This window comes from Notolabrus celidotus, chromosome 9 (genome assembly GCF_009762535.1).
Source record: "Notolabrus celidotus isolate fNotCel1 chromosome 9, fNotCel1.pri, whole genome shotgun sequence".
Lineage (NCBI taxonomy): Eukaryota > Metazoa > Chordata > Actinopteri > Labriformes > Labridae > Notolabrus > Notolabrus celidotus.
In genome coordinates, this window is record NC_048280.1 from 26,268,009 (window position 1) to 26,288,506 (window position 20,498).

The 20,498-nt window shown below is 41.0% G+C and overlaps 1 protein-coding gene across 6 annotated transcripts in view; it reads left to right on the top strand.

The window, feature by feature from the left end:
- The window catches only part of lmx1bb (LIM homeobox transcription factor 1, beta b), a 52,614-nt gene extending 32,836 nt beyond the window's left edge, over positions 1-19,778 (top strand). For all 6 annotated transcript variants that reach the window (XM_034691213.1, XM_034691209.1, XM_034691214.1 and 3 more), the window contains 6 exons: positions 12,222-12,454; positions 14,399-14,574; positions 15,073-15,150; positions 15,519-15,585; positions 17,303-17,464; positions 18,587-19,778. In XM_034691213.1, coding sequence (XP_034547104.1) covers positions 12,222-12,454; positions 14,399-14,574; positions 15,073-15,150; positions 15,519-15,585; positions 17,303-17,464; positions 18,587-18,744 — 874 coding nt within the window. In that variant the 3' untranslated portion in view covers positions 18,745-19,778. The remainder of the gene's footprint in view (positions 1-12,221; positions 12,455-14,398; positions 14,575-15,072; positions 15,151-15,518; positions 15,586-17,302; positions 17,465-18,586) is intronic.
- Positions 19,779-20,498: the final 720 nt, after the last annotated feature.

Here is a 20,498-nt window from a genome sequence, read left to right on the forward strand (position 1 = left end):
TCCTGTGTAAAATCTCCCCTCTGCCTTTCTTATACGACTCCTGGTATTTGTATTTTTTGGGCACTTTTGCCTTTATTAGGACAGCTGAAACGTGAGAGACAGGAAACATGAGGAGTAGAGGGGTGATGACATGCAGCAAAGAGTGGCTGCAGAGAGCCGAACTAGCGACCGCTGTAACGAGGACTGTATAGCCTCAGAGCATGGTGGGCACTTAAAATGCCAGGCCAACCCACAAGTTCCTGGTATTTGATAGTATTTTTAACAGGTCTTTCTTGCTCATATTACACCTTAAGTCCTCTGCCAAATGTTCCTCGGATTTTGACAAATATTTTTTTGCAGCTTGTTACATTGGACAGACCTATCATGACCTTAATGACCTAGACGAGAAAGGAGAGCTGGCTGTGAAGGAGGCAGAGCTGAAGCACAAATGCAGAAGCTGTATTTTTAATTAAGATACATGTATGTGGCTTTCATGTGTGTGTTTAGACAGGGAGAGAGCATTTGTTGATATGAATATATGTAGACCTGAGGAGGGCTCACTCGCTGGATTTTTCAGGGGCTGTCATTTTTATTTTTATACATGTATATTTACTTCCATTGGATTCATGCTTGTAGTAAATTTCAAGTCTTCACCTCCACAGTGATTATAGGTGTTGTTAAAGCTGGTTTCCCAGCCAATTGCAGTGGATTCAGAGTGTAAAATAGCATTAATAGTTTCAGTGTTTAAGGAATGGAGTTACGTATCACTGGCCCTTTATAGTTTACACTTTGGGAAACAGCACAATATTTTCAATAACTACTTGTCTGTGGTTTGTGAGTGCATGTGATTAAAAAAGTGAAAGTATATTTGTGCAAAGACAAATATATAAGCTTTAAATAACAGGGATCAGTGAGTAGTTTTAATCATTTATTAAAAAGTAATTATACCGCCCCGTTGCAAAATCACTGCTGTCACACTTTTTGCATATCATACATAGAAGAAAAATAAAGTAAATTCCTGTAAATTTGACTAGATTTATTTAAACAATGTGTCCACTGTTAGTACCTACTGATCTTTAAATTTTTGTGGTATTTAAAAGCCTCTCTACCTCCGTTTCCTTGGTTTAGAGATAGCAGAGTGAGACATAGAGGATAAAATGTGGTGCACTTGGCATTTGGTGTGAGTCGAGTTTTTCCAATATAAATACATCACTTTTATGCTTGACTCCCTCAGTCACAGTCTCTTAAATCAAAGTAAATGGGAAAGAATGTATGAAATAAAGTAATGATTGTGCAGAATGACCTTTCCTTCCCTCTTGACCCAAAGATTTCTGGGATTTGTAGGTGGTCTCAGTAATGTAGCCGATGGTCTTTAGTGAAACAGCAGGTTTTTGGTTTGCTCTGCGGTGTGTGTGCGCCCCTCTGTCTGTTTGACACATTCCTACACTGCACCCCTCTCCACGGCTCCTAACTACCAGCCAGTCGCCATGGTTACAGCCATACATCCATGCCAGCCCTTCACACTCAGAGACATATTTGTTTGGCTAGTGTAGCTACGTTGCTGACAAAAAAACACAGCTTTTTAGCATAACACCTGCTAATCTCAGGGATTTAGCTCTTTGAAGAGGATTGCTGATCAGAAATTCAAATAAATTATTTGAATGCTAATCTGAATGTTAATCCCTGGCCTCCGGGTCTTAAAGCATCCTGTCTTTCAATAACAATGTTTATTTTTCATTTGCTTTGCCTCTTTCATTTTCTCACACACACCCCCATCCCCCTGCCTCTTAATAAGCTCCATCGTCTGTTCCCTGTGGGACATTAAAGGTGGACTCATCTTTTTGAAATATGTGGCAATTTTACAGCATTGATGACGTTGATGCAGCCATAGACACAAATTATTATCATTAGTTTAGATGAGAATTGAATGCTTGCTATTGATCCTGCTCACTTGATGTATCCTGCCTCAAACTTTCAGATACCCATCCTCATTTTTGTAAGATGCCTGATCAGGCTCTGTCTCTTATCAAACTTTTGCTGCTCTTTTTTGTCTCATCCACATGACTCTTTCAGTCAATACCCAATATTGTTTTTGCACAATTTTCATCATGTTTTTGTGAATTGTCCTCCCACTTGCAATACTGATAGATGTTATCTGCGTGATTATCTCTATGTGCAACATCATGTTAGCATTCACAGGAGGTCAGTGAGTGTTCTTTGAATCAGGTTTTTTTTGTGCAAGATGCCAAATCAAGATTGTCTAGAAATAAAAAAGATTATATTTCCATTAATATCCTGCACACTTCATCTCTTTTTTTGCACAATTGCTTCACTTGTTTTACTTTTTTCCAAATTTCCTTGCTAAGGACAATAATGATCTATCTATCTATCTAGGTGTGATTATGATGATTATGTATCTGCGCAGCTTAATTGAAGCATCTACAGCAGATCATTGGAGGTTCTTAAAATCAGTTTTTTTATTATTGTAAGATCAAGATCTATGTTGATTTTTCAGAATATTACTGCTTTCTTCTAGCCACAGTAACGTGCCGATTTACATAAATATAAATCATTTATTTTCCACTCGTATCATTACGTTTCCCTCTCATTTGAGTTGCCATTTTCTTAGATGAGTATGTCTCCGTGCTGCATCGTGTTGGAGTTAAGTGAGTGTTATTTAAATTGTCTTTTTGTGCAAGATGGAAGATCAAGATCCATGTCAAATTCTGAGACTTTTCCTGCCTCATTTGTCAGAGAAACATGACTCTTTCCATCATTCGTGATTATGGATCTGTGCGGCTTGTAATGTAAAATCAGTTGGTGTTCTTCGTATTACTCTTTTAATACTTGCAAGATTCAAGATCATGATCTTTGTCAAATTTTCAGACTTTTGCTGCAATTGTCTTCAGTCTCAGAACCACGACAATTACTTTCAATACACTGCACTATTTTTTTGCAGCATTTTCATTACGTTCTTGTCTATTTTCTTCCCATTTGTGTTGCTATTTTCTTAGATGTTATCTGCATGATTATGTATCTGTGCGACTCAATGTTAGCGTCCACAGGAGATCAGTGGGTGTTCTTTAAATTATGTCTTAGTTTGGATAAATAAATGCAAAGAAAAAAAAGGGAGCAGATAATGAAAGACAAACCAGACAAAACGTATACATCCTTATAAAAACTACTTCTGCTTATTGACATATGTGAGGAGCTAACATGGCGTACATTAGTCTATAATTGCTGAGCGTATATCCTGATCCAGAGCTTGGTTTTCTTTTGATATCTACTTCTATAGAGCTGACTTTTGTCTCAGTGGAGACGCAGACATGGAGAATCAAGGGCAACAGGATCACAAACACACGAATCCGGATCTTGTGAACAACGTCTAATTCCTGGTTGCCTCACATTCTCTCCCGGCAAACTAATTTTGGGCTTAGACTGAATCTCTGTTAAGTAAACAGATCCCCCTCATACAAGCAGGCTCCATCACAATGACGTCCAGATCATCTGCGCCCATTAAAACCTGCGCAAACACTTTACTCCACGCCAATATACTAAAGATCGAAGGGGAAACACACAAGGGCTTTTTTTCAGCCTTTTCCCAGATTGTCTCTCTTTCTCCTTCCCTACCTATTAATCCAGTATCTTTCAGCCCTGGTAAACTCCTCAAGATGGACACTGCTTGGTTCAGGGTGGAAGGGGTCAAGCTCCGCTGGCCCCCGCACAGAGCTGTGGAATTTTTCATTAGTGCACAGCTGGGTCACAAGTGGCTCCAAAGCCGTCTTAATATTGTGTAGGCCCACAGATTAGAGAGCGGAGAAAAGAAGCCAAAGCGTGATGCTCTCCACCAGACCCTGTCTTTGCATATTTGCAGACTTGTGCTTTAGAACACCTCATATTACTGTTTGTTTTATTTCTTAGACCCAGAACCTCTGGGTCAATAGTAATTATAAAACCCTCCAATCCAAATGTTGTTTTTTAACCATTCCAGCGCTGAATCTGTAAGACGAGTCCATTTATTTTCTTACAATAAAGAAAGAAAAGTATCTTAGCGAAGCTCTGAAGCATCTCCTACTTCATCTTATCATGTTTTCTAAAACTTTCTCTTCCTTTGACTTGCGATCATTGCTGCTTTTATTCTCTAAAATTGATTTATCTGTTGTAACTCTGCCTCTCATTTAAGAAAAACACAAATAAAACAATAAACCTTGTGTATCTGTGGGCAGTTATAGTCAGCCATAGCTCTATAACATGTGATAGCCATTACACTTATTGTAGCCATCACTCTCCCCGCTCTCCAAGCTCTCCTTCAGAAGCTGCAATCACTCGTGGTGGCTTGAAGAGCGGGCCAAGCTCTTAATGGTGCAGCTCTGCTCCACCTCACGCAGATTAGCATGGAAGGAAAGAACAAACCTAGATAGAGCTATAATAAATATATAAAATAAGTGCAGGTCATTTGACACCTGAATTTAATAGCAGCCATATTGTGATATCTTTTTCTCTCCTGGCACCTTGCTTTTAGAGAAATGGCGTTGTAAACATGTCACATCTCCAGCAGTGGATACAGACCAAAATGCTTCACTTTTTAGCAGAGAATACTTCTCTGAATCCCAGTCTTTCATTTATTTGTGTAAGGATCAACTCTGCTTTGAGAACAGGTAAAAAATAAGCCAAAAATGCAAAAAAAGCACACATCCTTCCAGTCCTGATTTCCTCACCAGAGTATTGTTTGTTCTGAGCTCTAGAAACTGAGCCTAAATGCGATGTTGCACTCATTTTACATACTCAGGAACACCAGCTGTCCAAACAGCATCATGTGTGCCTGCCTGCTTACTGTTGTATTTACATTTGTGTACTTAGCCTCCTCTGCTGCCCAATACACTGTCCTTTTCACTCCATCAGCTTTGTTCTACCTGTGTGGCTGGGGAGGATTATTTCCACGCTGTTTTCCTAGTGACTCATTAGCAGACACATGTGAGGAAGAAGCGTCGCCTGATGCTGCAAGACAATTCTCAGCATACCGCTGTTGCCTTTGGAGCTCTGCACGAACACGTAGCCTTATCATATGTATTTCTCACATCTCATAATTTGGCGCTAACAAGACGTGTCAAAAATCATGATGTATATGCACATCATTTGCATGTTTTTTGCAGTCAGTTAGGACTACACGTGCAAACCCCATCCTCTCCAAACTGTGCTTCAAGTGTTGAGTAATCTGTGAAACACAGCCCCTGGAATGAGATCATTTGAATAACGACTTAAGGGTTAGGATTTCTTTGTGCAGCTGTGCCGTATAGCGTTATGCACAGATCTGCCTCGGATGTCTGTCTGGCCGGGGACTCGTCTGAGGAGCTGCACATTCCTGCACATAGGAGCTCATGCTGCCATAGAAATCAAGTGGCCATATTTATTTCACAATAGCGGACATGTGGGATAGACAATCTTGGAAGCCCTTCGCTCCAGACTAACTGTGAGCAGTGTCTTTTTACAGATCTACTATAGATCTGTGCAGCAGCTTTCACTAAGTGTGCTCCCTCTGAGATGTAGGGCAGGTGCATATGCATGCACTAACACAACCGACACGTCTCCACTATTATCTTTGCTATGCCAAGTGCAATCAGCTCGTCTCATCCCTCCCCAGCGAGCTTGCAGGCAGCCGCTGCTGCGCATCAGAGTGGGGAACAAGCAGAACCCTGTGGCCAGAGCTGTGTGATGAAGAAGGCACCTTTGGGCCATTAGTGGTGTACACATCTCCCGTTAATGTGTTTTACTTTTACCTGCTGGGAGTTTAATTAAAAAACAAAGAGCCTCAATTTAAAGGCCATTATTATGCTAATGTAGTAAGCACGGGATGGTGATTAAGCAGCTTTTAGAGCTGACTGGAGCTGGCCCTTGGGAGCAGAAGGATGGCACTTTTTATTTGGCTTCATTACTCTCCATGAATCTATGCTCCAAAGAGAATCGCTGATACTATGAAACAAGGTCAGCTACTGAGATCTTTTATGGAGGCTGTGTTATGGGTCCCACTTCTTTGTACTGGTGCACTCACGCAGGCGCAAAGTTTGTTTTCCCCTCATCTTCATAGAGGAAAAATGAAGCAGGAAATACTTTAGCTGCTTTTATTTACACTGGCCCATTGAGTGAAGAAACTTTCTTCTATCATCTGTCCCTCTGCAAGCAATCAAAAAAAGACTCACTTAAATCTGGGTGCTATTTTTAACCAACACCTAGTGTATGCTGCATCTAAGAGAACAACATGCCTATACATAACAAAGTGATTTTCATGAGGTTGAGACAAAGTTGAAAAGGTTTGACTTCAACATCTGGGCATCAAATGTTTTCCTCTTTAGCTAAAGCTCTTGATACCGTTGCAAAGAACCAATTTTCACATACTGAGGCGTGTCTCATGAGGAGCTGAGGAGAGGCTGTGCAACAGTTCAGAGACCTGCTAAGACAGATATGTTTGTTGTCTCTCCAGAAGAAAAGAACGAGATACCACCTGAAATTATTTCAAAGATGTCTTAAAGCAGATGTATGGCACTAGCGGCTTGCCTTTTACAAAAAATGTTTAAGTCTTAATGCTAAGATAAGCTAAATGACTAAAATCACAGCATGCATACAAAGCTGCTAAAAATCTTCTCTGGTAACCACTGCAAGAACACAAAAACAAAAAACTACATTTGGTTAATTCTTGCGTCACAGTTTTTTTTATTCCAGATTTGCCGATTTATGCAGAGCTAATTAAATACTATTTTATTTATATTATAGATGCAAGATTAATACTAATCTTCTCATCTAACTGTTAGAAAGGAGAAAAAGACGGTTTCCCCTATATGTTCAATTGTTTCTTCAATATTTCTTGTGTCACTTTTCCGACCTTGATCTCAGTCTCCATGCTAAGTTAGGCTAATCTACCTGCACGCTCTTTTATTTACAGTCAAACTGTTATTGACATCCTTATCTCAGAAAATCTATCTCTTTTCTGAAGTGCTGAATTAGTTCTGTAAAGTTTTTAAATATTTGTTTTACCCAGGGTTCAGATTTTATGCTAAGCTAAGCTATCCAGTTGCTGGCTGCTAGCTGTTTATGACTTAGCTGAAAAACAAAAATGTCATTCACGAATCAATCCTCTTTAAAGACATTTGACATTGTAAAACATGCTCGTTGTCTATTCTTTAGCTGCAGAGAAGACATGTTCAACATGTAAGCCAACAGCTAAATCAGATAGCATCATGGATGCATGTTTGACCGGCTGCTACACACACCCTCCGTCCTGCCCTGAGGCCCTTCTCTGACCTGCCTCCGAGGCCTCATCTCTCACCTCAGCAGTGATTGGCGTGGCCACAGGTTTCCTGCTCAAACACGAGAGCCCATCTTCAAAGTAATAGCTTACAGCTGCTGCCTGGCTAATCCTCATCCCCTCTGTCTTTGAAGGGATGTGGTGACATAATAGCCCTGGCTATTCCTCCCTAAATTGTTATGGTGTTTCTCTCAGTGTTGTTCAATAGCAAAAAGGGGAGTAGGTGAGACTGTTGCACGTGTTGCTAAACGTAGCATGATTATCAAGCACCATAAGCAGCTCCATACTCCCAACCCTCCCCCCCTCTTTTTTTTCTTATTCTTCTGGGTTTCTTTTATCCCGCCCCAGTCCTCCTGATGCTTATCACTGCGGCAGAAGCATTAAATGTAATGTCTGTAGAAGGGAAATCATTGGCAACATGTGGTGAGAGCTTAAGATGTTGTCACACTTTAAGTTGCCTGTAATCTGTTCAAAGGGAGAGTGCATAGTTCTCCAAAGTCCCCGGAAAAGGGGGGAAGAAGAAGAGCAGCAGCGAGGCAGTAGTCTCTGAGCTGCACTTTGCTCGGCTGAAGTGTTCATCAGACAAAATAACTGTCGCTCCCCGTTGGCTTTTGTCTTCCTCGTAATGCTCTTTTTCGTTCTCGGTCTGGGTTTTTCTTTTTTTTGGTGTGTGCATTTTCTAAAAAAACATCCTGTGGCGTTACAAGTCTCAGCAGTGTGATAATCTGTCACAGAGAGGAGAAGAGAGCCATAGATAACGTCAGAAAGAACAGACTAGGGATTACAGGTACGTGGACACAGGATTAAAAAGAGGAACGTAATGATTCCTCTGGGACGCAGCTATGTGCTGAGAGCGGCTCTTTTTTCCATTTATGAGTCCGGTTCAAGGGAGGCCTGGGTAAATATTGACAGTTCTCTCTGCTTGAGATGTGGCCATTGATCCACACAGGAGGGTCTCATCACTTGATCTGTGCGCTCAGGTGTGGGAGGAGGGGTGATACGAGAGCGGGGACACGCTGGTGGTCTTCTTTGTGGTGTCTTTTAAACACAGGCTAGCTTAAAAGGTGCTGATCAGGCTGGCTCTGCAACACTGGGACTCATGTTACAAAAGCAAGTCCGCAAAGTGGATTTTAGTCAGGTCAGTGGGATCAAGTAGAGTCAGAACGTGGTAAATAATCACCTAAATCACTTTAAGTCTGATTCCACTCACACCTATAGCTTTTAATATCCCGGAAGGGCTTCACAAGAAGGTGTGAAATCTCAGTTTTTCAGCTAAACTTATCAATTCCCCCTGTTGATATGTTTTCTAGATATAAAATCATCATTTACATCTCCTCCTCTGTCTCCTCTTGGCCCTCTGGTCGCTCCTCAAACCACTAATCAGGTAATGTTGGGGAGGTTGAATGGCGTGCCTCCCCCTGGTCAACCTTCACTGCTCACACAGTGGTGTTGTTTTAAAGAGCATTCTTTAGCAGCTGAACTTGGAAAGGTATTAAAGTGGGATTAGGCTCCTCCACAATCCACTGCTTGTGTCATTCAGGGAGTTTGTGTTCTCCTCTCCCCGCTGCCACCTCCCCACTCCTCCTCTGTTTGATTGTGGCTAGCCGCAGGAGTGGGACCGACTGTGCCTTTCAAAGGAGAGGGGTAGGGTTAAATCCCTAGTCCACTGCTCCCTGCTAATTCTCCTTGTTCCTTAGAGAAGGATTTACTTCTGCTGCCAGCTTCTCAAAGGCCTTCTCTGCCCATCCGAAAAGTCGGCGTTGCCTTCCTGTGGAGGTGTGGTTGCCATAGAAGGGGCGTCATGCATGGCTATTCCATCTGAACCCCGCTGAGAATGGGGACCGGGGACTGAAAACAGGCAGAAAGTCCGGATTAGACCCTAGGACAAAGCAGGACAGGAAGATTCCAGAAGGGACGAATAGGAATTACAGCAGCAAAAATAATGCAAAGTGACAGAGAGGGGAAATAGAAAAATAATGGCTTACAAGATTAGACTCGGCGAGGAGAAAGAAGAAAGGAAAGAGGGCTGAATGAGAATGTTTTCATCTAGATGAGAAGATTTGAGAGAGCGGTCGAAGGTGAATGTGGAGTCCTGGACGTATCAAAACCGTGCTAACAAGTCATTTCCTCAACTTTTTTGCTCTCTTTCTGAGCTTAAGCTGGCAATCATTAGCTACACATTAGAGTTAGAGCTGGGAACTCGTCTTGACAGATTCATCACCTCATTTCCCAGATCCCAGCATGTTAACACGCTAATCCCCCTAAAAACGAAGAACAACTCCCTGAATATTCAGCGTATCTTTGAAGGAGTGTGTTGACGTCAGCTTTCTGTTTTACATTTTTATTTTATCTTCTCTTATCATTAAGTACTTTACTTTGCATTTCATTTTTCAGCATCCAAACTTTGAAGTTTGTTTTGAAGCCAGATCCAGGTTGGCAGGTCACAAAAACTAGAACCCTGCTTGTTTGAGAAACATGCCAAAATTTCTTTTTCAAAGGATTATCCTTGAGTTTTTTTCCATAGTTGAATAATAATCTTCTTAACTTATTGTAATAAATGAAAGATTAAAGGATTTTATGAACCTTGTGAGGACCAGTTTTCTGATATCTGTGTTGTTTTGCTGCTGCAAAGACAAACCCCTCTATAACAGCACTCTTTGTTTGAGAAACAAGCGTTGTGGATAGAATTAGTAGAATAATGATCAATTGATGCAATGTAATTAAGATAACATTAAATGTAGCTCTGCTCCTACAGATTAAACTAACATTATTTTAAAGCGCAGCATACACAACCAGAAACCACACTACCTTGTTCCTACATGCATACAGCTGCTCATACAAGTGTGAACACTCGTGCACACACGCATACACACACACATACACACACACAGCATATCAGCACTCAATCAGCACCTATAACACTATTACCATAACAAAACCTGCCTTTGGTTTCCCTGCGCTCATATTTACACATTATATTCATCACTATCGCTCATCCCCGTCCCCAACAAGCAGATGATGTCAATCGCTCCTCTCCCTGCCTCCCTGCCTTGCACAATGAAATAGATGTTCACCACAAATAGATAGGCGGTTGCCAGCTGTCTTCCAGACCAGGGCAAACAAAGAGGCCGCTAATAAATCCAGCTTTACGGCTGGACAAGATCAACCACACTCCCTGCCTTCTTGCTCCATTTAATGTGGCTTCTTGTGAACAACAGAGGACGAATTAAATGCCTCTCAGTCACCAATAAAACAATGCAAACATCTTCCTGGGAGCATATAAAAGAAGATGGAGGTGTTGGGGATATGGAGATAGAGGTGGTGTAGAGACATGATATTAGACAGTAAGATGACATATGAACAGACTAGAGGGTGGCTCAGTAGTCAGCAATGAATCACCATCCCTGATAAGTTATCTGATGCATATAGAGGTTCCAGGTTATGAAAGAAATGTCAGCAGAAGCTTGATTAGGACCCTAGGATTCAGTAGTCACTGCTCTAGAAAATGACCCAGTCTCTTTTTTGTGCTTGGTGCGGGTGTTTGTGTGTCCGTGACTGTGTTCACTTGGAATTACGCAGGGCTGGACCCACCCTAGAAATTTTAACAGATGAGCTGCTGCCAAAAGAGTCACCTCCTTGGCTGCCCACAGGAACAACAAGCCAACTTGACTCTAAATCAAAAACACTTGATGGACAACTCAAAAAAAAAAAAAAGGCTGTGGGACAAAGTGAAGCCACGCACTATGCCAAAGAAAAGCACCCAGGGTGGGAATGTGTCACTTTTGCTGAACAGCAGCTACTGTTGCTGCTACTAGTGATAATTACAAGATTGAGGTAAATAGTAGGACAAAGCTGTGGGAGAGGAATTGTCTTCATTCCAGCAAACAAACTCAGAAAAATCAAACAAATGGTGCTAAGAACTGCTAATGTTAGCAACCATTATGTACAGGTCATACCAGAGGAAGGAAGGCTGAAATAACAAAATCCCTGACTGGACTGAATCAAATAATCATTTGAGTCATGCTCCTTTTTTTGTTCTTCAAAGTTATATTCACTGACCTTAGAGTATACCTCTGTAACTAGTCTTAAAAGCATTCCTTGCAGCCACAATTGCAAACTGTAGGGTTGTAAAGTAAAGTAAAAGAAGTCCTTAAATGTCGCAAAAATAAAGATTTCCTGAGCTTTGTGAAGTTTGCAAAAAAAAATTGCTCTGAAAGGCTTATGGTTGTACCTGATTAAAGAAGTTAGATTTTTTAACACCCTGAGTATAGTCTTGATGTATTTTCTGAGGAATGATGCTTTGACATTTTTTGTGTGTTGCTTTATTCCTCACACGATGCATAGTCTCACTTTCGCTGTAAAATTTGTGGAACAGCCAGGCAGCATCCCCCAATGTTAAAAAATGAAGCCAATGCAGAAGTGTTAAAATTATACTCCCTTGAATATCAAGTTAAGCAATAACCCAGGAGAAGTCATTAACGCCCATGTTGAGATGTCACTTTTTACAGCAGTAACGTGAAATGAAATATGTTGACAGTCCAGTAGAAAAAAATTAGGTTTTGGTCTGAATAACCCACTGCTCTATTCATACTGTGAGGAGGTGGATTTTTTACAACTGAGGTAATGAGTTTTGCATGATAAAGGGACGTAGCTGACTTGAATAAAAGTCTCCACCTTCTTAACCTCTTGCAAATATGGCGACCACCATCATTGGGCTTCAAAATTCCTCTTCCGAAACCAATGGGTGACGTCTCTCAGACTAGAACCATGTTTTAAACTGTCTTTTACGCAGCAAAAAACAGCCAATGTGACCCCAGGCTGCAATTGTAGGGCAGTGAAAAATTCTGACATCTTCTCTAAAAGAAGCACAGATAGAGAAGAAATCCTACTTTTCTGTTAATTAGAAAAATATTGATCATATATATATATTCTTGTTCTGCAGGTTATTTGCAACTAAGTGCAGTGGCTGCCTGGAGAAAATCGCCCCCACAGAGTTTGTGATGCGTGCCCTGGAGTGCGTCTACCACCTGAACTGTTTCTGCTGCTGCGTGTGCGACCGACAGCTGAGGAAGGGCGACGAGTTTGTCCTGAAGGAGGGTCAGCTGCTGTGCAAGATTGACTACGAGAGGGAGAAAGACTTACTCAGCTCGGTCAGCCCGGATGACTCAGACTCAGGTGAGCCCTCTGCACCCTGTCACACAGGAGTGAGATCCACACCCGGGTGCGATCATCACATGGCACCTGGGTGTTGTATTCTGTGTGCTCTGTTCCATCACTGTGGTAGCCAGTGAAGACATCCAACATAATGGACAGGTTGAAGTGATATATGAATGGTATTAAAAGAAAATACAATATTTATTTTGCTGTAACTGGTTGCCAGATTTTTCTTGGACATGTGGGAGTTTTCAGAGATGATGCATGCAGCCCTCATACTAAAACTTCCAACATGGCACCATCTGCAGCTTTAGAATAGCTAATTTCCTATCATTTGAATTCAAGCGTTGAGCGTAGGTTTATAATACAGTAGGAAGTGGAAACAGGACGAAGCCAAGCCTCTGTGTATTAATGGCTCTCTCTGCGTGGGCTGGGTCTGGTGCTGGAAAGAATTAAATCACTGCATCATGGTGAGTGACAGAAGGATTTGGGGCCTTTCTGCAGAAAGCCTGCTCCTCCACTCTTATCAGCTCCAGTGTTCCTCGCCCGTAGCCTCCACACACAACGAGGCACCTCGCCAAGCCTCACTGTTCACCACCATCTGGCTCACATTTAGACATGCACAAAAGCGAGGGAATTTGTCAAATACATCTGTGCCTGTGTCAACTTTTGTCAACTTGTGGGAATATTTGCTCTGCGTCTTCCTCGTTCGGTTTGTGTCCCGGCGTATTGCACAGGCATGTCTTTTGTGTGATGTCTCCTGATTTCAAGACGGAGAAAATGTCGACATGAGCAGAGGTTAACCTCGGCATGTGGCAGATGAAGTGTAGGTTTGTTAGACGAGAAATGTAGATACTTATCAGATAACGATGAGCCGTGATGCGGGTCTCTCCTTACAGAAACTAGACCCCAAGTGTAATCTAGAATCATTAACAACACTGCTGGTTCAGATTTGGAAACAGTTGTTTTCAGCCAAACAAAGAGGGATGTTTTTATTATTCGTTCATTTATTTTTCATGTCCTGGTTGTGTAACTTTGTGGCCTTAATGACAGAAATTGAAATACATCCCAAAATTGGTTTAAAGTGTTTTAAATCAGACGCCTAAGCCTCCTTTATTTCACACTTAACAAAGCATAAACTTTGACAAAAGTTTGAAACAAGTTGCACATCATTTTTTTAATGTTTTTTTTGAGTAAACAAAACATGGTTACTACAACAACATCATAGAGCCACTGGTGAAGTTATCTTAAAGTTTTATGAAAAATTCTTTTCTGGGAAAACTCTAAATGTGTTGTTTTTGTGCTGCGAAAAGGGAAGCTAGTTTTACTGAGAAAGACAAAAATACATTTCCTCAATTTAAAAAAATCCAGTAGTATCTAAGTTATCATAATGTATTAATGGCATTTTCTTGTATAAAAGTATAAAAGGTGCACAGATTTTACTACCTAAAGCAGTAATATCCTGCTGCCAACAGTCCACATGCAGGTTATCATTACTTTTGAAGGAAATTAAGTAAAAAAAAAAGTTGGACTTCCTTGCTGTGTCATGGGAGATGCATTCCCCGTATGTGCTTGACTTGCCTTTTTCATGTTGCACTTGATGTAGTATTCTTATCAGAGATTGATTTAGTGTAAATCAGACAAAGCTGAGTGCCATAAATTTCACATGACGTGGCGTCCAGTTCAGTGACAAATGTGCATATTTCACTGTTCTCTCCGAGAGCGAGAGCCGCAGCCTCCTGTAAGTCTGATCGTACATGTGGCCTTTTCCTTTTGTAATAAATTGATAACAAAGTATCAGAAACACATGTGTCTCCTTTGATTATGCACTTGTGCTGTGTGAATCTTCCAAAAATGGGGAAGAACAAGAATATATTAATCAGCAGACTGTCACAGACTGGAGTAGGAGGGTGTAGTCGGTTCAAGCTTGTACTTACGATAGAAAAATGATGTCTCTTTCTGCAGAGAAAAGTGATGATGAGGAGTTGGACATCAAGCCAGAGAAAGGCATCGCAAGCCAGGGGAAGGGGGATGATGGGAAGGATCCCAGGAGGCCCAAAAGACCACGAACCATTCTGACCACTCAGCAGAGACGGGCATTCAAGGCTTCCTTTGAGGTGTCTTCAAAACCCTGCAGAAAGGTAAGACTTAAATCATCTACAACAACACAAGGGGACTTTAAATAAAACCACTCTGGTTTGTATTTGGAGTAATGGTTATTTAGATGCTGACCACGAGCCCTACAGTAGTTTCACAAATAAAATTCTCAAATTAAAAAAATCTCCCCCACCTCAGAGCCGAGCTTTGAAGTGGCAAGCAGCTTTCTGTTCTGTGTTAACTGAGGCAGGCTGCTGTAACGCAGTCCGCCTGCACTAAATATCATACTGAGATCGGCAAACTGCATCTGTAGCCCCGGCCCTAAAACAGGCGCTGCACCCTAGCCAAGGCTTTGAAGAACCAATAACCAAGAGGTCCAAAAAGACCACTGCGTTCATTCAAACCCCACTGAAACCAAAGCATATCAAAGAGGCAATGTGCTTGTTGGGAAATGTGGCAGATATTTCAGAGAGGCAGAGCATTTCAGTGTGCTGTGAAGTGTGTTGTTTTAATGTGGGCTGCTTTTGTCTGGGTGGATTCAGGTGCGGGAGACGTTGGCTGCAGAGACGGGACTCAGCGTTCGGGTGGTGCAGGTGTGGTTTCAGAACCAGAGAGCTAAGGTGAGAGCGGCTAACACAAGATGAATCAGATAATGTGTCATACAACAGCCTTGTTCCATCTCTGAGTCTGGCTCATAAATCTGCACAACTATGTGTGTTAAACTTATCACTGCATTCCTTTCACAAATGTACCAAAAAAAAGAGCAGAAGGAGTTGCAAATCTAGCTCACTCTTGCATTAAATGTCTACGCCCTCCTCTTTTCTGATGATTATCTCCTGAAAAGCTTTGATACTTGACAATGAAGTGCACTCAGATACTGACTCTGTGCAGTTCACTCGAGGGTGAACAGCGAGGAGCATCCTTTTTAAATTAAAGAGCGCATGTTAGTTTTGGGGGCTCCTCACAACTTTGACTCCTTTCGTTTCAGATGAAGAAGTTGGCAAGAAGACAGCAGCAACAACAAGAACAACAGAATTCTCAGAGACTTGGCCAAGGTATGAAACTGCAGAAACTCAGCACTCACCGGGGGATCATTATCACATCGCTCTTTGTATGGGAAACTTAGCAGTAGCTTTAAATTATTTTTTACACATCAGGGTTTTCAAGTTTAATTTTATTCCATTGTTTATTTATCTTAATTTTTCCTCCAGTGAATAAAGTTTATTAAGTTTGACACTAGAACAATATTTAACATTCATCTGCTTTGCTCACCTTGTGTCTGAGCTAAATATGTCACATAAAACTTGACAAATTATAACGGTGTAGTTAAATACATATTCAACCCCATTTCTAAAAACACAGGAATAATGTGTAAAATGTTTATTAAAACTGAATTTGGTGGTTTACAAATACTTGGTATCCTATATTAAATTTAAAATAGTGCAAAGACAACATGTGAGACCGTTAAAATGAAAAAAAAATCTATTGTTTATGATAAAATTTACGCTCATTTTTAATTTAAAGTCTGCAAAATGTTGCAAATCAGTTGATACATTGACAACAAAACACTTGAAAAGTTATGTAATGCCAAAAAAAAAACCCTTGAAGAATGTCTCCCAACTAACTAGATTAATTTCCAATAGGTTAGTATCATGGCTGGGTATAAAAAAGGCCCTCAGGAGAGGCAGAGTCTTTCAGAAGTAAAGATGAGTAGAGGTTTGGCGCCTCTGTGAAAGTAGATAATTAAACAATCCCAAAATAATGTTCCTTAGCATGATATTTAAAAGAACCTGAGGAGTCATCATGCACAGTACATAATCACAATCATTATATTGTTAAAAGATTCAAAAGATCTGGATAAATCACTGTGCGAAAGCAATACTGGATGTATACATCAAAAACAGACATGACTCTGTAGTGGAAATCACTGCATTAGCTGAATATCACTTACAAAAATCATTGTCTGCGAGCACAGTTTGTCGGTACACAAACGCAGGTTAAAACTGCACAAAGAGGAAACCATATATAAGCTTTTTAAACGGGGTCTTTAACTTTTCATATGAAAGCATTATACACGTTGACATCAGGCTTTTCATAAGCTATGCATAAGCAGCAGTGTCATTACAATGCGAATACTAAATCAGAAGATTTCAGCTTTTTCCCCTCTCTCGTCTAGCATATGCTGCTGTGAAGTCAAATGTGCTGTGAGAAAATAGTTCATAACTTTGATAACTACACAGAATAACAGATTGTGACTATGTCTCTGTGTAAACAAGAGCTCTTCCCATCAAAAGTGAGTTAGAAAATCTGTCTCCAAGCCAAACTAAATGAATGTAAGACGTCATCTCGCTAAGCCACTGCAAAGGAAAATGCAGGGGGTGAGGGATGGTTTTCAGTGATAAAGCCACAAGAGTTTTGTGTCCCTCTCACAAGTTAGTTACCCAAGAGCTGAGCTGTTTGTCGAGGGAATTGTGGGAGAAGCAGCATGGGGTAACTACTGTAGGTTTCCATGGGAATACTAACAGAAACCGGCAAACAATTCAGGTATTTGGAGCAAGGAGTCGGATTTAGTTAAGCCTGTGTAGATGCAGAATGACAAGGTATGAATGGGAAACTACCAGGGAGGAAACGTAGCCCTACTGTCTATGCCTTCATCATCCTGGTTTCCCTCTGGTCATCTATAGTGCGTGGGTTCATTTACATCCTGCAGACTCATCCCCTGTGGGTTTTGTTTGCTACTCCTATAATAGTTTTGCTCTCATTGCCTTGCAGAGGTGATGTCTAATCGTATGGAGGGGATGATGAACTCCTTCACACCACTTGCTCCGCCGCAGCAGCAGCTGGTCGCCATGGATCAGAATGGCTACAGCACGGACCCGTTCCAACAGGGGCTCACCCCCCCACAGATGCCCGGGGACCACATGAACCCATATGGTGAGCATCCACAAACTCCCACCCACCCCTCTCTGAATCAAAAAAAAAAAAAACACCCACTCATGCTTTAAAATACACACACACATGCCTGTCCCTTGATCAACCTCATAGCTCCCCAGTGTGGGACATGTGTTTTAGCCACAGCCCCCCTGATTTAAGCCGCCGCGCACAAAGATCAGCTTCTCCTCCCACATGAGATAACACCCAAGCAAGTGGGTTTTCAAGCACATTTTAAAATCTGTTTAATATGGTTTTAACTCCCCGCCTCTGCCTCTAAAACATGCCCTGTTACTGATGATGTTTCCCAGTGGTGGTAAAAACATGTGGTCAGTGTGGACAGTTTTAGATAAATACAATCCAAAGAGTGATTGAGGGCTGTGTGAGCTAATGAATCAGAATGTGAAAACAACAAGTCTCTGATTTCTGTGTGATACAGGAAAGAATTAAAACGCAAACAAGGACAAGGGGGGAAAGTAAGTCAATCAAGAGTTAGTCCACAGGATGTAACTGGAATAACACATTTCTAAGTGATGTCCTCAACAGGCCCCACAGGGACCATTTCCTCAAGTTCATAACTTCCTTATAATTTGCCTCCATTTAGTTCCTCTCGGTTGTAAGAACCCAAATCCCCGGTCTCATCACTCGCCTTTGGTTTGGGGAAAAGAACAATATTGGCAAGGCATTAAAAGATATGTCTCAAATCACTGTCCCCATTTTGTGCAACACTATCATTAAGATCCAGAGTGTAATAAAGTTAACTATTCCCTCCAGAGAAATAACACATTGAGGTTTTATGAAAGGCGGAAACAGTTGCTATTAACCAGATCTTTTAGGAGGATGCCCCTTGTTTACATGCTCCCTCACAGACCGCAATTGTCCCAGTGAGGGCAGCAAAAAGTGAGCTTTGATGATAACTAACAAAACACTTCTCCCGAATGTGATGACACGCAACAGCAATTTCTCAAAGTGACTATTAGTAATTATAATTTCCCAACGCTGCTATAAATCTCAACTACAAGATTGCATGGGTTTCATAGTCAGAGTGGGGCGTTGGTGCGTTTTTTGAATGACGCCTCTGCCACCGAATCCTGACGGCTATCTCCATATCGCCTCTCTTCACAGGTAATGACTCCGCTTTCCATGACATAGACAGCGACACGTCTTTAACCAGCCTCAGCGACTGCTTCATGGCATCGTCAGAAGTCAACTCCATGCAGGCCCGCGTGGGAAACCCCATCGACCGCCTCTACTCCATGCAGAACTCTTATTTTGCATCATGAAAGAGAAAAAAGTGAAAGAAAAGAAAAACATCAGCACAGAATAAACTGCCCATCTCAACCCTGAAGCGCGATGACCGGGAGTTTTTCTCCACTGGAATGGACTGAACGGAAGAAACACCACCTTGCTGTGTCTCCTGGTTATGTGCTGACGCTTACTCAAAGATAGTAAAACCACTTGATGTAGGACAGTGAAGATTCCTGGGGGGTAAAAGACTTAAATATTGTTAGAGATTTGGTAGGATTGTTGTCCTTCACAGGATATATAACTCGTTTCTTTGTTCTCTTAAAGAAAACAAGTAGATAATGAAGCCACTTATTACACAAACCAAATAACACAGTGAGTTTATACAGTGCATGATCAATTGTAAACTAAAACTTTTTGTAAGCCCTGCCCCCCTGGTTAAGATGTGGTGTTTGGACTGTTTCTTCTTTACACTACATGGATGTCCATGTTCACCGTTAGCATTTTGATCACTTTCAATAGGTTTAGATATTGTGTTTATAGTAAATAGGCGCAGCATGTCTGCAAGAGTGACTGTACATTTGTGTATGTATGAGAGTCTGTGGTGAGAAAGAATTGTTTAAAGGAGAAAAAAGTGCGGAGAAGTGGAGACATGTAGGATCAGTGAAGTGTAAATACTTTCCCCAGGCAAATTGGATGTGCATGTTAAAAATGGAAAGCATTCTATTTATTTAACTATAACAGGCTCTTGAAGGTGCATATTAAAACTGAAAAGCTTTATTTAAAAAGGAGAGCATTTTTCTGTTGAGCAATTAGTGAGTTCATGAGTATCACAACTCATCTGTATGCCTTTTTAATATGAAGATTAACCCTTTGTTTTGTTTATTTCCTCAGCCAAGCTGTAAATGAGCAATGTTGCTATTTATTTCGTACAGACCATAAACCTTTTGTTGTCATTGTCATATGTGCATTCTCAAAAATGTTAAAATTGCTAATTGACCAAAGTTGACTGGTTTGATGAATAAAAATGTCTTTCTCCTGATATCATTAAATAAATGCCATTCAGTGATCATTCACATGGTAACATTTCAGGCCCCACATATCACCTACTTCAAAGACGTCATGGTGAAGTTTTGTAAGTAGAAGTGTTCTCAACACATGACATCAGAACTTTTTTCATCATGTAGCAGCGTGGCTCTTAGGATGAAAAAGTACATTAGCTTATGCATTCATCAGTTACTGTAATCTGTAAGCCTAAAAGAACAGTTCCCTCTTGAGATCAACGTTTCTTTCCAGCTCTGAGGGAGTTGCCCTGTAAGCAATTTGAAAAAAAATAGTTTGCTGCTCTATTTGAGAGCAGCAAACTAGAACTAATTTAAGGTAATTTATCTTATGACAGTAGCAAACAACAGTGAAGTGCTAATGGAAAATGTAACTGTAGTCAGAGTGACACTGAGCTAAGCTGTTTTCCCATTAATATAATTTATCCAATGCTCTGCATGATACATCCCATCTCAATGAGCTGAGAGCTGAGCTGCTGCTAACAATAGCCTAACTTATGTCAGGTGCTCAGTAAGTTGCAGGTTACAAATTATTTTAGTTTTCATCCATCACAAGGTTTTTGTAGATGGGTCATTTGATTTTGGGAGGTTAAAAGCATAGAAATCACTGAAGACAGCAATATCCTATCTCTTTGAAGCTCTACAGCAGACAAGTGTGAAGGATGTTTAAAAAAAAAAAGTCCCCAGAAGGAATAATTAATTCCTACATTTTGTTGATTTGTTCTTTCTAG